This window comes from Mirounga angustirostris, unplaced genomic scaffold (assembly GCF_029215605.1).
Source record: "Mirounga angustirostris isolate CCGP_5_RB_7025 unplaced genomic scaffold, mMirAng1.0.hap1 SCAF_4, whole genome shotgun sequence".
NCBI lineage: Eukaryota > Metazoa > Chordata > Mammalia > Carnivora > Phocidae > Mirounga > Mirounga angustirostris.
Window position 1 is genome coordinate 178173015 of NW_026991712.1, and position 20482 is coordinate 178193496.

Sequence of the window (20482 nt, forward strand, 5' to 3'; positions counted from 1 at the left end):
GGACACCATGTCTGCGCCCATCACGATGGGGCAGTGTGCTAAGTGCTGCATACAGGGATGAGGTGTCCAGTGCCTGTCAGGGCCTCCATGCGTCCCACCCATGCAGGTGTATCTGCAGTCATGCTGTGAGGCTTCTGGGGTCTGGGCTATCCCTCCGCTCTTCCTCTGGCATTTCAGACTCCTCCCATGCATCACTGCAGCGTCTCCCCGGGTCCACACACACGTTGGAGTCTTGAGTCTCTGGGCAGGTGTGACTTCCTTCTTTGACTTTTATCAAGCCGTGCCAGGTGCTTCCCAGGTGTTTTACGTTTTTCCTCCTGTGGGCCTCAAAACAGCTCTATGAGGTGGACATCGCTGATGTCGTTGCCATCCTATAGGTTAAGAAAGGAGGCCCAGAGAGAGGTGACTTGCCCAAGATCACACAGTCTGGGCAAGATGGAGGCCAGCCTGAAGCAGCACGCGTAGCCCTTAACCACTGTGGTATGCAGCTGGGGCTGACTCCGCTGAGCAGGGCATGGAGCAGGGGGAGGTTATATCTGTGTGTCTGAGTGTCACACTACTGTTGTGTATGTGTGCGTTGTCTCTACGTGTCACCTGTGTGTGTGACTCTGTGTGTGTGTGTCTGAGGGTAGCTGTCTCTGATGTGTGTCTGTGTGTTCTTGTGTCTGAGGGATGGCTGTCGCAGTCCCCGAGCTCCCCCCACCCCGTGTCTGTCTGTCGCCGGCGGGCGGCGCAGGCGGCTCGGACTACAAGTCCCGGCAGCCCGCGCGCGGGGCGGACGTGGGGCCGCAGTGGGCCGGGCGCAGCTTGGCTGCGCGCACACCCCGACTGCGGCACCTTCCCAGGCGCGCCAGCCGCCGGCTCCTGCAGGTGCCCCGGGCCACCTCGCGCCCCCGGCCTTCCGCCCCGCGCCCCCAGCCTCCCGCCTCGCGCCCCCGCCGCGGGGCATCGCGACGCCCGGGCCGGGCCACGGGCCGCAGCGCCGGGGCCGGCGATGAGCGCGAGGAGCCGGCATGAGCGCAGGTGAGTGCGCGGCTCGGGCCGCCCAGAACCGGGCGCGGTCCCCGGGCCTCCCGTCGTCGCGCCACGCGACACCCCCACCGCAGGCTCGCGGGCCAGGGAAACAACCCCCGGCGGGGGCATCCCCATGACTGTCCCTGCCCCGTCTCGGGGAGTGGACGCGGGGCGCTTCCCAGAGAGACCAGGAGCCCCCGGGATGGCGGCGCGCGGAGCCGTCCCCTCCCCGCCTTCGTGCAGCCCTGGGCGCTGTGCAGGAGGGTGATTGGCGGTCCGCGGGGAAGGGGCGCGGGGAGATGCCCCACGCCCACTGGACTCCCTCCTGCAATGACAGATGTCCAGGTCGAGGAAGAGCCGTGGAGGCCGCTGCATCCGGGGCCTCTTGGTAGTTATTCCTCTTGGATGAATGAATGAATGAATGAGGTTGGAGAAGCCAGGGGTCCCGAATCCCTGGGTCAGAGTGTCCTGGACACAAATGCCACTGCCAATCCCCTACCTCAGGCCCCCAGAGGAAGCCTGGCAACACCCAGGTCCGAGGACCACACCCTGCATGTTACCCATCCCAGACCATGTGTCCCAGGCCCACCCTTTCCGGAGTCTAAATCCCACCTGCTGCGAAAGGAGCCAGGAGACCTCTCTTCTTCTCCTCTCCATGGCAGTCACTCAGACCCCAGATCTCAGCAAAGAGCCCACCAAAGGTTGAGCATGGTCTACAGAGGCAGACCCCTCAGTTCCGGTCTCTCCCTCCCCATCTCCCACCTCTCTTCCGACCCTACCAGAAGCTCAACGTGCACCCCAGTGAGGGAGGGGGAAAGCTGAGGAAAGAGGCCCTCTGAACTCCAGATCTAAAGATCAGGTTACCACTAGCAGGTTGTTCCTCACCCCCCTAGCCTGGCAGAGGAGAGGAGCCTCTGGCTGCAGGGGGAAGCACGGCGAGGAAGGAGGCAGCCCTGCTGCCCTGGGCCACTGCCAGGTCAGCAGCAGGAAGCAGGGCTTCCGCAGGAAACGAGGTTCTCAGATGGCTTTGACTCCGGCCCCTCCCCTCTGCAGTGCTGGTGGCATTGCCCCGGGGCTGTGGAGTCGGGGGAGGTTCAAGTCTAGTCTGGACCATCCATAGCTGTGCAACCATGGACATATTAACCTCTCTGTGCCTCCTATGAAATGGGATCCAAATCCATACTTCTCATGGGGTGGCTGTGAGGATGAACTAAGAGGAATGTGTTCATTCAGACCCACTTACTTCCAGCTTCTCCCTTTTCCAGCTGTATGACTCTGGGCCAGGTGCTTTGAAGCTCTGTTCCTGCAGTTTCCCCTACTGTAAAATGATGTAAAGTAAGCTGATAATAGCCCCGCCCTCTGAGGGTGATGCATGAAGATCAGTCCGTGTTATTTGGAAGAGCAATACAATTCGCGTGAAAAGTATTCTCATCCCGCACAGCCTGCTCGGGGCTAGCCTGAGCTGGTGTTCCTGAAAGAGATCAGACACGGCCCCCCGACCTTCCTGGGCCACCCCTGGGGAGACTGAAATGTGACTGGAGACAAACCAGCACTTCCGAGTGTTTTGACAAGGGTCCCTCAGGAGAGAGTGCACAGGGCTCTGACCTTCCCGGCAGACTAGAGTTTTCCACAGACATGACGTCCTCCTTCAAGCCCCTCTTTTGTCCTTTCTTGGGAGAGTATGCTCCCCAAGGAAATGAGGGGTGTGTGATAGGCAACAGGACACTCTTCCCAGAGGGAACATTGTTGAGATCGCTGGGGAAGCAAGCAGACGAGGGTGGCACAAGGTGATCTCTGGCACGCCCCTTCCCGAAGAGGCTCACCCCTCTGCACCTGGCCGCCGACTGACCAGGAGCAGGGGTCAGTGACTCCGAACCATTGCTTCCGTGCTCTGTTCTCTCAGCGAGATGAGCGGGCGTGCCCTCGTTCGCTTATTCAGTAAATGGTTCCTGAGTCCCAGCCGTGTGCCGGGCACTGTGAGCAGGACGGGGATGCCCGGTCCGGCCTGATGGCACGATTGTTGGTCCGTGGGTGTGGCTGAGGCCGGCAGAGAGGGCTTTGGAGCAACACAGACCCTCTCCAGCTGCTAGACAAGTTGGGGGGCCAACTGCCTCTCCAAGACTCAGTCTTCCCACCTGTAAAATGGGATAAATTGCAGGATGGTTGCAGGATGAAATCAGATCGGCACGAGCGAAGCGACCTGCTCCGGTGGCCCAGCATGCCACGCAGGCTTCTTCCCCATCCCCAGCCCAGCAGCGAGCCGGGGAGAAGCGGTCTAGTGTGCACAGGGGAGCAGGGGCACGGCTGTGGATTCAGACAGGCAGATGGGAACGTGGAGGAGAGCCTGAGAAGTGGGTCAGAGCCGAGCCAAACCCCTTTGGCAGGGAAGCCGGCAGCTGCCCGTGAAACAGGCCCACGCCCCAGGAGCGTCATCCACCCCGGGGCGGCCACTGCTCACACTCCTCGTGTGCTGGCTGCTCGGGGTTATGCTCCTAGCAAGGGGAAATGAAAACCAGAAACGTTAAGGCACTTGCCTCCCAAAATACAGCTTGCCTGTAAGAGAGCCAGGGGCTCTGGGGAAGAAGCCGTGAGGATGGGGGTGCAGTGGTTAGGAGCGTGGACCCGAGAGCCAGAATGCCTAGATCCAGATCCCACTACTCACTGGCTCTGTGGCCCCTGGGCCCCTGGCTTCACCTCTCCTGGCCTCAGTTTCCTAATCTGTCCAATAGGGATACAAGTAGTACCGTCTTCATAGAGGGGGGGTGAGGAATAAGTGAGTTACCGTATTGAAGCCTGTGGAACAGTGCCTGGCCTGTGTCAACCCCTTAGAACCCCGAGGTGCTCTTTCCCTTACGCCATGGAAACCCCAAGACCAGTGCTAAGGGCCAAAACACAACCCACCGTGCCCCACTCGGGGAGTCTGTCTCTGGGGCAGGTGGAGGACTCTGACAAAAAAGACAGCTGGGACTCCAGGAGCATCTGGACCACCGCAAGAGAGGTCTGTGGCTTTTTGGTGGCCAAGAACCTGAGAACCCAGCTTGCCAGGCTGTGTCACTTGCCCTGAAGGCCTCCTCCTCTGCCCCCCAGGCCAGGAGCCAGAGCTTCACCAGCTAGCAGAGGGCCCTCCACTGTGTGTTGTCTGCGGGCCGTTGTCAGGAAGGGAAGGCAATGCTTCCCTGACAAGCCCCACTCACAAGCCAGATGGGACGGAGAATGACAGGGACCGCCCCGGGGGACCCGGCTTGGGTTCTGTCGGAGCCCCAGGAAGAAGGCTGCTGCTGGCCAGAGACGCCCATGGTTGTGGGCTACAGGCCGTGTGTGTGTGTGTGTGTGTGTGTGTGTGTGTGTGTGTGTGTAGCTTTCCCCAGAATCCGGCTTCTTCCTGGATCTGGTGGCTCTGTTTGTTCTCCGAGTCAGCCGAGTGGCCAGGGAGGGCCTGGCCGGAGGTGGGGCTTGGGGTGTTGAGTCATCGAGTTCAGAGAGGCCTGGGGAGGTGAGGCCAGGAGCCCTGGTCTCTGAGAGTGCCCACTTGGGACCCGAAACCACAGGATCCGGCTCCAGTGTCCTGGCTCCACCATTTACTGGGGTGTCTTTGTCCCTCTGAGCCTCAGTTCCCTCATTTGTAAAATGAGAGAAAGGAGTCCACCCCCTCGTGTTGCTGGAGGGTTAGATGAGCTAATTTGTCTGGAGGCATAGAGTGGGGCTTGTCCCTGGGAAGTGCTTAATGGCTGTTGGCTGCTCAGATGATGGTCATTGCCATAGTAATTATGGTCACCATCGTTATGTGGAGATACAGGGGCTGGGGAGGAGAGCACAGACTCTGCCTGGTGTGTTGGGGACACAGAGCCCCAGTCCTCAGACATTCTCAGGTGGTGCAGCAGAGGGATAAAACCCACGCTGGAGTCAGCCTGCCTGGACTCGCATCCTGTCACTACCGCGGCCATGCTGTGTGATCTTGGCCAAGTTACTTAACCTCTCTGAGCCTCATTTTCCACTATAAAAAGGGGATAACAATTGAGCTCACACAGCAAGGTTAGTGTGTTAACTGTGTCGAAAAGGGCCAGGAGCAGAGCGCGCACATAGCAGGCTTTCGGAAGTGTTCTGAAAGCTTCGGAAGCCCAAGTGTTTGGGGACAGAGCAGCTGAGGGGCTGGGGATGTTGTGACAGTGGCAGCAGCCTGGGACACTCGGCTTGTTGGTGGAAACTTGTAGGTCAGGGCTCTGCAGGGCTCTGGCTAAGGAGGGGAAAGGGCAGGAGCTCAGAAATCGGCAGCCTGCCCCCACCTTCTAAGTGAATCCAGAGGCTCCTATGAAACCTGCAGGTGCCCCACATTGCTGCCATCGCTCCGGCAGGTCTGGGGACGGGCCCAGGCACCTGCGTGTCTCAACCCCACAAAAGCTGCCCCGCGGTGGGAGCAGTGAGCCCAGGGCCTCTGCAGCCCCCGCACACTCGCTATCCGCCTGCCTGCCAGGACCACGGCCCTGCCGTAGGCGAGACAGGAGGAACAGAATTTCTGCAATAGAGCCACCTAGTGCTATTCTCTGAGCCTCAGTTTTCCGATCTGTACAATGGGGGTAATAGTCAGCCCTTCCCCGCAGAGGTTAAGTAAGGAACCCTAGTAAGTGCTCAGCTGGGACACAGCACCTTCTGTCCTCCACTCACCCCTCCTCTCTGCCCACCCCATCCCCCCACACTGGCTGGGCTCCTCTCTCCCCCATCCCACCTTCAGAGTGGGGGCCCCTTTCCTGGCTGCTGTCAAAGGCAGGCCTGACATCTCCTCAGTCCAGACTCGACTTCTCAGCATCTCCTCGCTGCCAGGACTCTGCTGGGCACCGGAGTTGAACAAGGATCAGCAGCCCTGATCCATGCCCTCTGGGTGGGCACCGGATGCAAAAGTGGGACACAGAGCTCCCAGGAAGCAGATAGCTGGATGTGTGAGGGCTGTGGAAGCTCAGGGCGCTCACCAGGCCCTGTCCCCCACTCTGGGCCCACACAGCGATAACCAGACACACAAGGAGATGACACTGTGAGTGGGAGCCCCAGAACAGTCAGATAACAGACCCATGAAGCCTTGAGCTGTTGGGTCTTTCAGACCAGTTTATAAAATTGTGGTGCTTTTTTTCTTTTTTTTTTTTTTTTTGAGATTTTATTTATTTATTTGAGAGAGAGAGAGAGAACGCTCGAGAGAGCACAAGCTGGGGGAGGGGCAGAGAAGCAGACTCCCCACTGAGCAGGGTTCTTAGCATCCTGGGATCAGGACCTGAGCGGAAGGCAGATGCCTCACCGACTGAGCCACCCAGGCGCCCCTAGCGATGCTTTCTTTTTACCTCAAGTCTTTCTTTGGTCATGCCAGCATTAGCAGAAATACAAAGGTCGTGATTTTCTATCTAAAATAACCCGTTGTCTTCCTGCTTGCCCCGTTCCCATAGTGTTCCTCTCCCCACTGTAAGCCCATAATCAAAGATGAAGACAGCTTTCCTGGCCACGACCTCGCTCCAGCAGCAGGCTGGGGTCTTCAGTCTTCAGAATCAGGCACCACCAGAAACGTGGGGGCAGCCAGGTCTTGAGGTGGTTGTGTCCCATCGCGGCCATGGCCCCAGGATCCTCACTCACCAAAAAGTGCCACTTTGGTTCCTGCCAGAACCTTCATCTCACACAGCTACAGATACCCTTGTCTTGAACAATCTTATTGTCCCCTTCCTGTGCTCTTCGGCATCAAAGGTTTGGCTGCCTTTGGTCCTGGGACCAACACCTGAAGCTTTTCTGTGCCACCTGCCGCTGCATTTTCCCAGTTCGCGTGCCCAACCCACTCCCATCTGCCCCTCCATGCTGGTCCTTGTTCTTCAGCAAGCTAGTTTTCAAAAGCTCTACTCTGGTAACTGTAGGCAAGACCCCATCAACAGAACATTTCTGCTGGCCTCTGGAAGCATGTCAGGGTTTTTTGTTTTAGAGAGAAAGAGCTGGGGGGGGGGCGCGGGGAGGGGAGCAGAGGGAGGGAGAGCGTCCCAAGCAGGTTCCACGCCCAGCACGGAGCCCGACATAGGGCTCAATCCCACGACCCTGAGATCATGACCTGAGCCGAAATCGAGAGTCGGACACTCACCCGGCTAAGCCAGCCAGGAGCCCCGCGTGTCAGTTTTAATAGAGGACTCTGTCTGTACCTGAGAAATGGCAGGCACAGCAGGGACTGTCTTTTCCCAAAATGTTACAGGTCAGTTACAGCGAACGGGACGGCAGCCATCCGGGAGAGCAGTCCCTCCGGCTCCTTTTTGACCACAGCAGCTGCATGGAAGCCGCCGCAGCTTCGACACAGGGGCCACAGAATGACGATGCTCATTTTGTTTAAAGTCATAAGAGAGGGAGGAGCGCCCCCCATGACCTCTCTCCTTTGCACCCACAGACAGCAGCCCTCTCGTGGGCAGCATGCCCGCCGGCTATGGGACCCTGACGATAGACACATCTGTAGATCCCCTCAGCTCCTCAGTTTCATCCGTGGTAGGTGAGCCCCGAGCCCCGGCCCCCCCCGCCCCTCCCCCCCGCCCGCCCCACCTCCACCTGGGCCCTCTCTGTCCGCGTCCCCAGAGGCTCAGCGGCTACTGTGGCAGTCCATGGAGGGTCATAGGCTATCACCTCGTGGTCTGGATGATGGCGGGGATCCCTTTGCTGCTCTTCCGCTGGAAGCCGGTGTGGGGGGTGCGGCTGCGGCTCCGGCCCTGCAACCTGGCCCGCGCAGAAACACTCGTCATCGAAATAAGAGACAAAGAGGTGAGGCAGCCTGGTGCTAGAGGGAGTGGTGCTGGGGCAGGGGCGGGGGGCGGGGGGTCACGCGTGGAGTCTCAGCCCCATCTGGCCGCTGACTTTCTGTGGGACCGCACTCAGGGTGTCCTCTCTGAACCTCTGCTTTCCCATCCGAGCAGTGGGCAGAAGGGTGGCTCCTACGTCCTTGATCCCTGCCTCGCGCAGCTGGGGCCACCGGGCGGCAGGGGGGGACCTGGGAGGCGGGGAGTCTCTTCTGGTACCGAGTCCACACCTCTGTTCCAGGATAATTCGTGGCAGCTGTACACTGTGCAGGTGCAGACTGAGGCCGTCAGTGAGGGCAGGTGAGGCAGCCCCATCAGCCCTCCCAGAAGCCCCTGCTCCCCACTCGCCCCCTTCCACAGCCGCTCTGAACAAAGGCACCAGTGCCTCGTACCCCGGGGGGGACCGCGGCTCCGTGGGCTGGGGAGGTGCTGGATCAGCTTCCAGAGCTCCACAAGCACCCCCACGCCCCTCCCAGCCTGGAGCTGCCGGCGCAGGGCCGGGAGGACGGCCGGAGCCAGGCGGCAGTGGGGGCAGTACCGGAGGGCGCATGGAAGGACACCGCCCAGTTCTGCAGGAGCGAAGAGGCAGTGAGTGGACAGCTGGGTTCTGGACGAGTCCTTAACCCTCCCTGGGCCTCAGTTTCACGCTCTGTACGATGGGAGGGTTGGACTCCACATTCCCCGGGCACCTCTGGTTCCACTGTCCCCAGTGTCCAGGATGCTCGGCCGACCACCTCCCCGCCTCCTTCCTGTGACTCTGGCCTCTACCCCTGCGCTGCCCCCCCGCTCCCCCTCCTCCTGAGGCTGCCTCCAGCTTCCTCTCCCCTACCCAGCAGCGGACCCTGCGGTACTACCTCTTCCGGGGCCAGCGCTACGTCTGGATCGAGAGCCAGCAGGCCTTCTGCCAAGTCAGGTAGGGGTCAGGGCCGTGGCCGTGTGCCTCGGTCCCCTGCGACACGAGCCGGTCATGAGCCTCCCCAGGCCCTGGGGTCTCTGTAACCGGGGCATAAAGAGAACCCCTGCCTCCTCTGGGCCGTTTTGAGGGGCGGGGGGAGTACATGAGCTTCGCCTAAAGTTTGGCTCAGCCTCAGGCCGAGGTGAAAAAGCTGAATCAGACCTTATAAGGGCTCTGGGCTCGGACCATCCATCTGGGGGCTTGTCCCCGCTTTGCCTCCTCCTAAGTGCTTGATAAACGAGAGCTGCATCTGCAGAGGTGAGTGCCAAGGGGACGTGGGGATGGCACCAGCCACGCGCTTTGTGTGGCTTCTCATCCCCCCAGAGCCCTACGTGGCAGGTGTTGTCACCATCCCCGCTCTGCAGATGAGAAAACAGGCACAGAGAGATTAAGTCACTTACGGAAGGCATCGTCGTTGTAAAGAGTCCTCCCGTCACTCAGTAATAGCGATTCTCGTCACTATTAAGTATTCTCATCACCGCTCAGTGTTCTTCCTCGGCGAGGTGGTTCAGGGCCCGATCAGAGGAACGGGAGAGGGTTAAGCCCAGAGTCAGTGAGGGACCTGCCTCCTCCCAGGAGCTCAGTGGGCCAGAAGGGGCCTGGAGCCCCGAGTCCCCTGGGGCAGGAGGCCCCGTTGCCCACATGAGTCTCCCCCCCGCCCCGCCCCCAGCCTGCTGGACCACGGCTGCACCTGTGACAGCATCCACCGCTCCCGCTCCGGCCTCAGCCTCCAGGACCAAACCGTGAGGTGGGCGCTGCCCCATACACTGGGGGCCCCGTTCTGCCCGCCCCCGAGCGTGGCCTTGTGGTCCCCTGCCTTCTCTGGGCCTCGGTTTCCCTGGCTGAAAGATGAGGAGCTCCGTCGCCCTTGGAGGGCGCAGCTGCTACTGCCCCTCCATCTCTTCGCCTGGCCACTTCTCTTACAGGAAGACCATCTACGGCCCCAACGTGATCGGCGTGCCGGTCAAGTCCTATCCCCAGCTGCTGGTGGACGAGGTAGGGCTGGCCCTGGGCCTCACCCCAGCTCTGGCCTGGATTGGCCATGTGACCTTGGCCGGGGGTTGGCCGTCTTAGGGTCACTTGATAGTGACAGACCAGAGCAGCTGTCCCCTCCTCCGCAGGGGAAAGTCACCTCAGACCCACCTGACCCTCGCTCAGGGCAAGGAATTGGAGGCTGTGGTCCAGGCTGGGGCTGGGATAGAGGCCGGGAGGCCAGGCCACAGAGCCCGGGCTTCTCCTGGGCCTTGCTGTGCCTGAGCCGCCTTAGAGTAGGGGCGCTCGGTTCACACGCAAAGATCCCAGGGTTCAGAGGGGTGATGTGGCGTAGGGGACAGAGGGGAGCCCATGGCGCGGACACCCGAGAGGACACTGCGCGTCCCAGCCTCTGAGCCGGAGGCAGACGCCCATGAGAGGGAGACTGGCTCTTGGAGTCGGGCCTGATGGAAACCCCAGCAGCCACTGGGGAGCTGCCTGGTTCAGGGCAAGTGACTTGACCCTTCTGTGCCTCAGTGCCCTCATCTGCAAAATGGAGTGTGGAATTGCCACCACCATCGGATGTCACTTAGAGGACATGCTTAGCAGGGGCCTGGCATCTACATGCCTGGGCCCTCTTTAGAGCCAAGAAGCCAGGGGCTCCACGGATGTCTGGAGGGGCTGAGCAGGGCCGCCCCGGGGACGCGGGCCCTGATGCTGCCTCCCCGCCCCTCCCCCAGGCACTGAACCCCTACTATGGGTTCCAGGCCTTCAGCATCGGGCTGTGGCTGGCAGATCACTACTACTCATACGCCCTGTGCATCCTCCTCATCTCCACCGCCTCCATCTGCTTGTCGCTCTACAAGACCAGGAAGGTCGGCCGGGGGGACGATGGTGGAGGGGGCGGGGCAGCCGGGTACCCCAGGGGGCCGCCACCCACCCACTCCCCACGTGCCCCCCCGCCCCCCACAGCAAAGCGAGACTCTGAGGGACATGGTGCAGCTGTCGGCGCGGGTGTGCGTGTGCCGGCCCGGGGGAGGTGAGAGCGAGGGAAGGGGGGGGGGCTCGAGCAGGTGGCTGGGGGTGCCCCGGGCCGCGCTGAGGACCCCCGCTCGCCTGCAGAGGAGGAATGGGTGGACTCCAGCGAGCTGGTGCCGGGAGACTGCCTGGTGCTGCCGCAGGAAGGCGGGCTGGTGCCCTGTGACGCAGCCCTGGTGGCCGGCGAGTGCGTGGTCAACGAGAGCTCTCTGACAGGTCAGCCCGCCCACGGCCTCGGAGGCCCCTCTGCCTCGTGGCAGCACTTCCAGGTTTTTCTTCCCCTTTTGCTCTCGGGTGACAGTCCTACACCCGGCAGGCGCTCAGGGCTTCAGAGAGGTTAAGCGCCCCCACCCACCCTCTGGCGTATTGCTCTGAGTTATAAAAGTAATACTGCTTGTTATAGAATCATTCCGACAGAGTAAGAATGTCTTCCCCGCCCCCCTCCCCCAGCCCTGTGCGTCCACGCACGCACACCCCGTCGGGCTCGCCCGAGAGCGGGTTCCTGGTTCCTGGCTGGCACACATCCTTTCCGGGTTGTCTGGCTGTGTGTCTTTGTCTTTTGCCCCGAGCCTCAGTGTCCCTCTCTGTAAAATGGGGGCAGTGGTTTCTGCACGTATGGTTACAAGAGTTAAGTGTGCTTAACTCCTGTCTGGGTGGTGGGGAGGAGTGGCGTGGAGGCGCCTCACGGGCTTCCTCCCGCGTCCCTCCCAGGGGAGAGCGTCCCAGTACTGAAGACGGCCCTGCCGGAGGGGCCCGAGCCCTACTGCCCAGAGACCCACCGGCGGCACACGCTCTTCTGTGGGACCCTCGTCCTGCAGGCCCGAGCGTTCGTCGGACCCCATGTCCTGGCAGTGGTGACTCGAACAGGTAGGAGTCAGGGAGGTAGGGAGGGCTGCCGGGCTCACAACTCCGGGCAGGGCAGGAGCCATCTCTGCCGCTGTCCCGCTGTGGGACCTGGGGCAAGTCCCACCCCCAGCTAGGGGTGGGCCGAAGACATGGGCAGGGATGTGGCCAGCAAGCGGGAGCCCACCCCTTAGGAAGGGAGCAGCCCTATACAACTCCAGCAGGTTCTTGGCACATGGGAATGGGACCTAGTGTACCCAGATCTGAGTGTTTCGGCAGAAGCCACATATCTGGATTTTTTAAGTGAAACCACCCACTTTTCTTTTTTTTTTAAAGATTTTATTTATTTATTTGACAGAGAGAGACACAGCGAGTGAGAGAGGGAACACAAACAGGGGGAGTGGGAGAGGGAGAAGCAGGCTCTCCACAGAGCAGGGAGCCCGATGCGGGACTCGATCCCAGGACCCTGGGATCATGACCTGAGCCGAAGGCAGTCGCTTAACTGACTGAGCCACCCAGGCGCCCTGAAACCACCCACTTTATAGATGCTGTCCACTCATTCCGTTTTCACTAAACCCTGTGAGGGCTGGGCAAGGCCTGTGGGCCATCACAAGTCACCCCAAACTGGATGATTTCTCATCCCGGGAGCACCGTGTCTCTCAACCCCCAGGTGCGGTGGGGTAGGGCAGGGGCTGGGAGGGCCTGTCCTGACCCTCACCCCCCCACTCCACCCCCCCCCCGGCTCCTCCCAGGGTTCTGCACAGCCAAAGGGGGCCTGGTGAGCTCCATCTTGCACCCCCGGCCCATCAACTTCAAGTTCTACAAACACAGCATGAAGTTCTTGGCTGCCCTCTCTGTCCTGGGTGAGTGGCCCCCTGCACCCCCTCTGCTGCCCCCCCACCCGCAGCCCCTTCCCAAATCCTGCTGAGTCGCGTGCTGTCTCCCCAGCTCTCCTCGGCACTATCTACAGCATCTTCATCCTGCACCGCAACCGGGTGAGCCTCGGGGCCCGGGTGGGGGCCGCTGGCAGGGACGCAGGGCCAGCCTGGCCTTTGGCACTCACGGGGCCTCCTGCCAGGTGCCTCTGCATGAGATTGTGATCCGGGCCCTGGACCTGGTGACGGTGGTGGTACCACCCGCCCTGCCAGCCGCCATGACCGTGTGCACGCTGTACGCCCAGAGCCGGCTCCGGAGTCAGGGCATCTTCTGCATCCACCCGCTGCGCATCAACCTGGGGGGCAAGCTCCAGCTGGTGTGTTTTGACAAGGTGGGGGCCGCAGGGCGGGGGCCACGGGCACCACAGCCCGGCCTCCACACCTGCACTCCTCAGTCGGCAGCACTGACCAAGGGCCCGCTCAGTGCCGGATCCGGTCCTGGGGTAGAGATGCTCAAGAGACCCCCCCCCCCCGCCCCGCCCAGCTCCCACGCGCGTCGGGCTCTCGGTCCGGCAGACAGCCGTCTGAGATCAGTCGTTCCCTGGTGCTGCTCTCAGCGCCTAGACCCAGCAGAGCCCCCCAGGGTGATGTCCCCCCACCAGAATGAGTGAACCAGGGGGCACAGGGAGCTGCAGATGGTGATGGGTCTGGGGAAGGAAGTGAACAGGGTAACGTGACAGGGTGGTCTGTGGGGTCACCCCCGCCAGGAGATGGCATCAAGGAAGGCTCCTTGTGACCTCAGTGCGGGGTGGGGGGGTGCCCCCGGAGGCATGAGGCAGGGCAGGCGGGGGCTGGGGAGCAGTCAGCATGGCTCCTCAGAGGAACAGACCTGGGGCACGGGGAACAGCGGGGAAAGGGGGCAGGCCGAGACAGCCAGGGCCCTGGTCGGGCAGGGGCTGGTGAGCGCCGTTGAGGAATTCAGACCTTAATGATTCTGAGGGCACTGGGGGCCACGGGGAGTTCTTAAACAGAAAGGTGGGGCCTGATTGGGTTCACAGCGACCCCAGGCTGGCGAAGGAGCTGGACACGGACGCTGTGGGGCCAGGCCCTCTTCCTGGCCCCACATCAAGCAAGTGATGGGGGTGGCAGAGGGGTCGTGGGTGGGAGCCCCAAACAGGGGCCGCCTGACGCAGCTGTAGGGTGACGGAAGACTTCCTGGAGGCAGCGGTAACAGGCAGAGGAAGCGGGGGTTCGGGAGGGCGACCCTGGCAGAGGGACCTCCTCTGGCTCCTGCGCTGGCTCCCGGGATTCCCACGGGCCCCGCCTGGCCTGGGGTGGGGGTGCCCAGCCCAGCGGCACTCAGCAACCCGGGACTCATCACTGGCCCACCCTTGCCCCCTGCAGACGGGCACCCTCACGGAGGACGGCTTGGATGTGATGGGTGTGGTGCCCCTAAAAGGGCAGGCGTTCCTGCCTCTGGTCCCGGAGCCCCGCCGCCTGCCCATGGGGCCCCTACTCCGAGCGCTGGCCACCTGCCATGCCCTCAGCCGGCTCCAGGACACCCATGTGGGCGACCCCATGGACCTCAAGATGGTGGAATCGACTGGCTGGGTGAGGAGGCCGAGCAGGCCAGCCCCCGCCTCCAGGCGGCCGGGCTCTTACTAACCCCGCCTGGTCTTCCTTCCAGGACTCCAGGTGGCGTCCGTTGTGCCGCCGTCATTAATAACGATGGCCGAGGCCGCGTGGGAGCACCCACTTGGTGCCAGTGCCAGTCATGCCACGGGCCTTGGCTCGCGCTCCTCCTGTAGCCCAGGAAGGAAGCTTCCAAACCTGCCTCACAGGGAGGAAGCTGAGGCTGAGGGAGGTTTGGGATAACTTGTCCAAAGTCACCCTGCAACGTGTAAGTGGCAAAGCCAGGGTTTGAACTGGGGCCCATCCGACTCCAAAGCCCGTGTTCTTGACTTCCAAATGCTCTCACACGAAGGAAGTCTTCCAGGAGGCTAACTTGAATCTCCCGCCACCTCCCTCCGTGGCCAACCTTCCCTGCCCGCCTCCCAGGTCCTGGAGGAGGGGCCGGCTGCAGACTCGGCGTTTGGGACCCAGGTCTTGGCGGTGATGAAACCCCCACCCCAGGAGCCCCAGCTGCAGGGCATGGTGAGTCATGGGGGGGTGCTTGTGGGGGGTGGGGTGGGAGGGGGCTCCACAGGCCGGCCCTTCAGCTGCCCCTCCATCCCTGCAGGAGGAGCCCCCGGTGCCGGTCAGCATCCTCAGCCGCTTCCCCTTCTCGTCAGCCCTGCAGCGCATGAACGTGGTCGTGGCGTGGCCGGGAGCTGCTCAGCCGGAGGCCTACGTCAAGGGCTCCCCTGAGCTGGTGGCAGGCCTCTGCAAGCCCGAGACAGGTGGGGGGCGAGCCGCGGCCCAGAATGGGGTGGGCCCCCAGCCTCGGCCCCGGCCCCTGCCTCCTTGTCCCAGTGACACCCGCCTCTCCCCGGCAGTGCCGCCGGACTTTGCCCGGATGCTGCAGAGCTACACGGCCGCTGGCTACCGCGTTGTGGCCCTCGCGGGCAAGCTGCTGCCTGTCGCGCCCAGCCTGGAGGCCGCTCAGCAGCTGACGAGGTGGACTGTCCCCTGCCCCCCGGGGACTGGGCCTCGGGTCCTGGCACGGGCAGAGGGGGGCTCTCTGCCAGCCGAGCCGCGAGGAGATGGCCTGGCCCGGCAGCGGGGGAGGGGGCAGGGGCCTGGGCCACTGCCTGACCTCTGAGCCACGTCTGCCCACCCTCCAGGGATGCCATGGAGCGGGAGCTGGGCCTCCTGGGGCTACTGGTCATGAGGAACCTGCTGAAGCCCCAGACCACAGCGGTCATCCAGGCTCTGCGGAGGACCCGCATTCGCACCGTCATGGTGACAGGTGCCCGTGGGCAGCATCCCCCCCACCCCGCCCTGGTCATGGGCAGAGGGGAGGGCATGCCGCACCCCTTCTTTTCGGGCCCCTGCTTCAGGCCAGGTCCTTTTCAGACATCTCATGGGTCTTCACAGGATCCCTCCCAAGTGGCCTTTGTCCCTCCACTTAGATAAGGAAGGGGAGGCCCCGGGGAGTAGAATGACCTCCAGACAGCCCCGGGGGTGGTGCTGAGCAGCCTGGGTTCCAGCCTGGCGCCCGCCTGCGAGGCGGCTTCTCCAGGTTCCAGTGCCCCCTGTAGGAAATGGGCGGAATTATGTCACCCTTGAAAGTGGTGAAGTTTTACGGAGCAAGAAAAGATTTGTAGCCAGGGCAACGTGGAGGAGCCCAGTAGTCTGTGTCCTTCTCCTTGCCCTCCCCGCCCTTGCATGTGCGTACACACACGCTTTCCAGCAAAGTCCTGCAGCACTAAGTAGTATATGTGGGACATAGGCCCTGATCCCCACTTTCCCCTAAGACCTTTGATGCCTGGTTTTATAGGTGAGGAAGGTGGGGTTCAGAGACGTTAATGAACCTGCCTGAGCTCACGCAGCCAGTCATGGCAGACAGCGTGTCTGGCCTCAGTTTTCCCATCTGTAAGCATCAGAGTGAGGATGCCCCACCCCCACCCCCACCCCCGGATAGGAGCTGGGTCCTGACCTTGCCCCACACCCCTAGGGGACAACCTGCAGACAGCAGTCACGGTGGCCCAGGGCTGCGGCATGGTGGGTCCCCAGGAGCATCTGGTCATCATCCACGCCACCCCGCCTGAGCGAGGCCAGCCTGCCTCCCTCGAGCTCCTGCCATTGGAATCCTCCGCAGCTGTGAACGGGGCTAAGGTGAGGCCAAGCCGGGCTTCCGGCCACACAGCCCACCGATGACCCCACCCCTTGTTACCTGACCCTGGCCCCAGCTCTCCGGGGTGGGCAAGGGAAGCTGAGCTGAGCTTCCTGGGCCCCCAGGATCCTGACCAGGCCTCCAGCTACACCGTGGAGCCAGACCCCCGATCCAGCCACCTGGCCCTCAGCGGGTCCACCTTTGGTGTCCTTATGAAGCACTTCCCCAAGCTGCTGCCCAAGGTAGGGCTGCCCCTGAGCCCCCCGGTCACTCTCAGCCTCCCCACGCTCTGCTCCCTCCTCATGGCTCTCCCACCCCCACCCTGCAGCTGCCTCAGCCTCTCCCTCCTCCCCTGCTCTCAGGTGCTGGTCCAGGGCACGGTCTTCGCCCGCATGGCTCCCGAGCAGAAGACAGAGCTGGTGTGTGAGCTCCAGAAGCTCCAGTGAGTACATGTGGGCGAGGGGCCTGTGGGGGGCTAGCGGGTCTGCAGCATGGGGTGGGGGGGGTGCACGAGCCCCCGCCTCCCACCGCAGGCATTCGGAGTTACCGTCACCCTCAGGGAGAACCCCAGCAGGCTCTCCGGGGGCCGTCAGGCCAAAAGCAATCAGGACCCCTGTTCACCGAGCCCCTGAGATGTCCCGGGCAGCAGGCGGGCAGCCATCCCCACGCTCGCCAGCGGGCCCGTGGGAGGCCAGAGGGGTCGTTCCGCCGACGCGGAGGCACCTCACGGGCTCCAGCCAGCCCCCCCCCCGTGCAGGTACTGCGTGGGCATGTGTGGGGACGGCGCCAACGACTGCGGGGCCCTGAAGGCGGCCGACGTGGGCATCTCGCTGTCCCAGGCCGAGGCCTCGGTGGTCTCGCCCTTCACCTCAAGCATGGCCAGCATCGAGTGTGTGCCCATGGTCATCAGGTGAGGAGGGCAGGGGCCGGCGGGGCGGGGGGGGTGCCCTCAGGGCCGCCTAACGCCCCAACCCCGCCCCCAGGGAAGGCCGGTGTTCCCTTGACACCTCGTTCAGCGTCTTCAAGTACATGGCTCTGTACAGCTTGACCCAGTTCATCTCCGTCCTGATCCTCTACACGGTGAGTGGGCAGAGCCCGCTGCCCGGAGCAGGCCCAGGGCCAGGCCACTCAGCGGCGTGCCTGGGGGCCCAGCAGCTCTGGCATGGATGGTGCGGCCTCGGATCCCGCCCTGCCACTTCCTAGCCACGGGGCTTGGGTGATTCCCGAGCCTCGGGTGGCGGCACACAGTGGGTCGTCACAAACGGGCACAGCCGTCCTGTGCTAGCGTGTCATCCCTGTCCTCGGGAGCTCCTGTCTGCAGGGGACACTGAGGCAGAGCCCAGGAAGGGCCGGAGGCCGGAGTGGGCTGGAGCCAGGGCCGCTGCTCCTTCCCCACGGATCCTCGCCCCGGCCCAGACCTTGGCCGTGCCCGTCACACCTGCTCCGAGGCCATCTCCCCGGCTCTGCTCTGAGCTCACGCGGCTCACCCCCACGGAAAGCAGGCGACCCTGTGGGGCAATGCGGATCTCGCACCAGCACCTGTCCCGGCGTCCACCGAGAACTGGGTCCTCTGGTGACCAAGGGGCTCCGCGAGGCAGAGCCTGAGCCCCCGCAGACTGGGAGCTTCCTGTGGGCAGGAGGAACCAACCCCATCAGGTTTAGTGTCCCAGGGTCAGCAGGGAAGGATGCCTTCTCCCTCAGACTGGAAGAGGGGCTCCCTGAAGGCAGTGAGGTGTCTTCTCTGCCAGACTAGGAGGGCCCCGGAGGCAGGAGGGCACTGCCCCCACGCCCCCCGATCGGGCTGCAGGGCAAGAATCTGACCTTCCCCATCAGACTCCTGAGGGGCAGGGAGCTGGTGCCTCCCTGCTATCCTCCCTCTGCCCTTCCTCCCCTGCCGGCAGATCAATACCAACCTGGGTGACGTGCAGTTCCTGGCCATCGACCTGGTCATCACCACCACGGTGGCCGGGCTCATGAGCCGCACGGGGCCGGCGCTGGTGCTGGGGCGGGCGCGGCCCCCGGGGGCCCTGCTCAGCGTCCCCGTGCTGAGCAGCCTGCTGCTGCAGGTGACCCTGGTGGCCGGCGTGCAGCTGGGGGGCTACTTCCTGACTGTGGCCCAACCCTGGTGAGTAGGGAGTCCGGCTCCCAAGTCCCACCCCTGCCCCGTCCTCCGCACACTCGTTCCCTGAGCCCCGGTCTTCGCGCCCCCAGGTTCGTGCCTCTGAACAAGACCGTGCCCGCGCCAGACAACCTGCCCAACTATGAGAACACGGTGGTCTTCTCTCTGTCCAGCTTCCAGTACCTCATCCTGGCCGCAGCCGTGTCCAAGGGGGCGCCCTTCCGCCGGCCACTCTACACCAACGGTGCCGCTGCCCGGCTGGGCTGCTGTGGGCGCAGGAGGGACGGGCTGATGGGGTCTGGTGCCTCGGGGGGGCCCCCACTGGGCATGCGTGGGAGGGGGCAGGGGCTCCCTGGCCTGATGCACGCCCTCACCCCCAGTGCCCTTCCTGGTGGCCCTGGCGCTCTTGGGCTCCGTCCTGGTGGGCCTGCTCCTGGCCCCTGGCCCCCTGCAAGGCCCGCTGGCGCTGAGGACCGTCGCTGACACCTGCTTCAAGCTGCTGCTCTTGGGCCTGGTGGCCTTCAACCTCGTGGGGGCCTTCATGCTGGAGGTGGGGCTCACCCTGGGCTCGGGGCGGCGGGGGCCCCAGGGCTAGGCCGCAGCCGCCGCTCTGCACCCCCTGTCCTCCGCAGAGCGTGCTGGACCGGTGCCTCCCGGCCTGCCTGCGGCGCCTCCGGCCCAGAAGGGCCTCGAAGAAGCGCTTCAAGCAGCTGGAGCGGGAGCTGGCCGAGCAGCCCTGGCCGCCGCCCGCCGCGCCGGTGAGGTAGTGCAGACCCCTCGGCCCCCCGGACCCTGGCCGTCCCTGCCTCTGAGCCACCGCCTGGCCCCCGTCGCCGGAGACACCACCGCCCTCGCGCCCGTAGCCCGGAGGTCGGCAGATGTCATACTCCTGCCCCGAGGCCGCCCGGCCCTCAGGTGGGGAGAGGCTGTTGCTGTCCCCCGTTCAGACATCCCGTGTAGAGACGACAGCCACCAACCCCCCCCTGCCCCCGGAGCTGTTGTTAGTGCAGCAAATAAAGTCGTAATATTTTCCGGGGCAGTCTGTCTCCCGCGTGGTACCGCTGACCGGGTGCCCGGCGGGTGGCCCCCCACGCGTCTGCTCCTGGCGCCCCTGGTTTTTCAGATCATGTTGGGCGACTCCCCTCTCGGGGCCTCCACGTCTTCATCTGACAGTAATGATGTTTTCGGGTTGAGCACGGGCCTCGTGCCCCGTTAACACCTCATGTGCGTCTTCATTCAATCCTCATCACTGTAGAGTCAGTCTTTTTTTTTTTTTAAGATTTTATTTATTTGCGAGAGAGACAATGAGAGACAGAGAGCATGAGAGGGAAGAGGGTCAGAGGGAGAAGCAGACTCCCTGCCGAGCAGGGAGCCCGATGCGGGACTCCATCCCGGGACTCCAGGATCCTGACCTGAGCCGAAGGCAGTCGCTTAACCAACTGAGCCACCCAGGCGCCCCCCGTTTTTTTAATTTTTTTTTTAAGATTTTATTTATTTGAGAGAAAGAGAATGAGCGAGAGAGAGAGCACATGAGAGGGGGGAGGGTCAGAGGGAGAAGCAGACTTCCGGCAGAGCAGGGAGCCCAACACGGGCCTCGATCCTGGAATTCCAGGATCATGACCTGAGCCGAAGGCAGTCGCTTAACCAACTGAGCCACCCAGGCGCCCTGTAGAGTCAGTCTTATCCCCATTTTACAGATACAGAAACTGAGGCTTAGTGGCCCCACACTTAGAGGTGGGGCCAGATCGCTCGGACTCCAGCATCCACGCTCTTCCTTCCTACCGTCCTGTGGGGGCAGCAAGAGAAGGGCCGTGCCTCCCACAAGTGCCAGAGCCTCCGAGACTTTTAACAGGGTCAGTTCCCTTCTGCCCCCTGTGCCCTGCCCCCCAGACGAGTTCGTGGTCTGGCTCCTCGCTCCAATGAAAGTCCAGGCTCTGAGCCCACGTCTCCCAGCCCGAACCACATGCCCTGCCCCCCGGGGAAGGGTGGGTGCTTCTGACTTCATCCCACCAGTGGGACACTGGCCAAGCCCTACTTTGGAGAGGCAACTTGGTCATTTGGCCCGTCGGTGCGGGGCAGGAGGGAGCAGGA

General features: G+C 63.1%; 1 protein-coding gene and 1 non-coding gene across 7 annotated transcripts; one reads left to right on the forward strand and one right to left on the reverse strand.

The window, feature by feature from the left end:
* Positions 1-802: 802 nt before the first annotated feature.
* Positions 803-19375, forward strand: ATP13A2 (ATPase cation transporting 13A2). Of its 6 annotated transcripts, none has more exons than XM_045898596.3 (29): positions 803-1023; positions 7415-7509; positions 7597-7779; positions 8056-8114; positions 8291-8402; positions 8648-8727; positions 9440-9517; positions 9696-9765; positions 10509-10616; positions 10714-10780; positions 10864-10995; positions 11491-11646; positions 12375-12485; positions 12571-12617; positions 12701-12889; positions 13902-14108; positions 14556-14651; positions 14737-14896; positions 14993-15113; positions 15281-15405; positions 16114-16274; positions 16398-16514; positions 16635-16714; positions 17030-17182; positions 17256-17352; positions 18174-18397; positions 18484-18635; positions 18772-18941; positions 19024-19375. In XM_045898596.3, the coding sequence occupies exons 1-29, from the start codon at positions 1014-1016 to the stop codon at positions 19156-19158; spliced, it is 3495 nt and encodes a 1164-aa protein (XP_045754552.1). In that variant the 5' UTR covers positions 803-1013; the 3' UTR covers positions 19159-19375. The 6 variants fall into 6 exon arrangements, with proteins under 6 accessions (XP_045754552.1, XP_045754551.1, XP_045754554.1 ...); XM_045898595.3 differs by having other exon boundaries at positions 8651-8727; positions 10482-10616; XM_045898594.3 differs by having other exon boundaries at positions 804-1023; positions 10482-10616.
* Positions 7200-7335, reverse strand: LOC123860707 (small nucleolar RNA SNORA16B/SNORA16A family). The gene has a single exon (XR_006794822.1). It is a non-coding gene; the product is annotated as a small nucleolar RNA SNORA16B/SNORA16A family (small nucleolar RNA).
* Positions 19376-20482: the final 1107 nt, after the last annotated feature.

Bases quoted from the DNA above. Each gene is read 5' to 3' on its own strand.
- ATP13A2 (XM_045898594.3), top strand. The intron at 8,728-9,439 runs GTAGGGGTCAGG...CCCCGCCCCCAG, and splicing joins CAGGCCTTCTGCCAAGTCAG to CCTGCTGGACCACGGCTGCA. The intron at 14,897-14,992 runs GTGGGGGGCGAG...TCTCCCCGGCAG, and splicing joins CCTCTGCAAGCCCGAGACAG to TGCCGCCGGACTTTGCCCGG.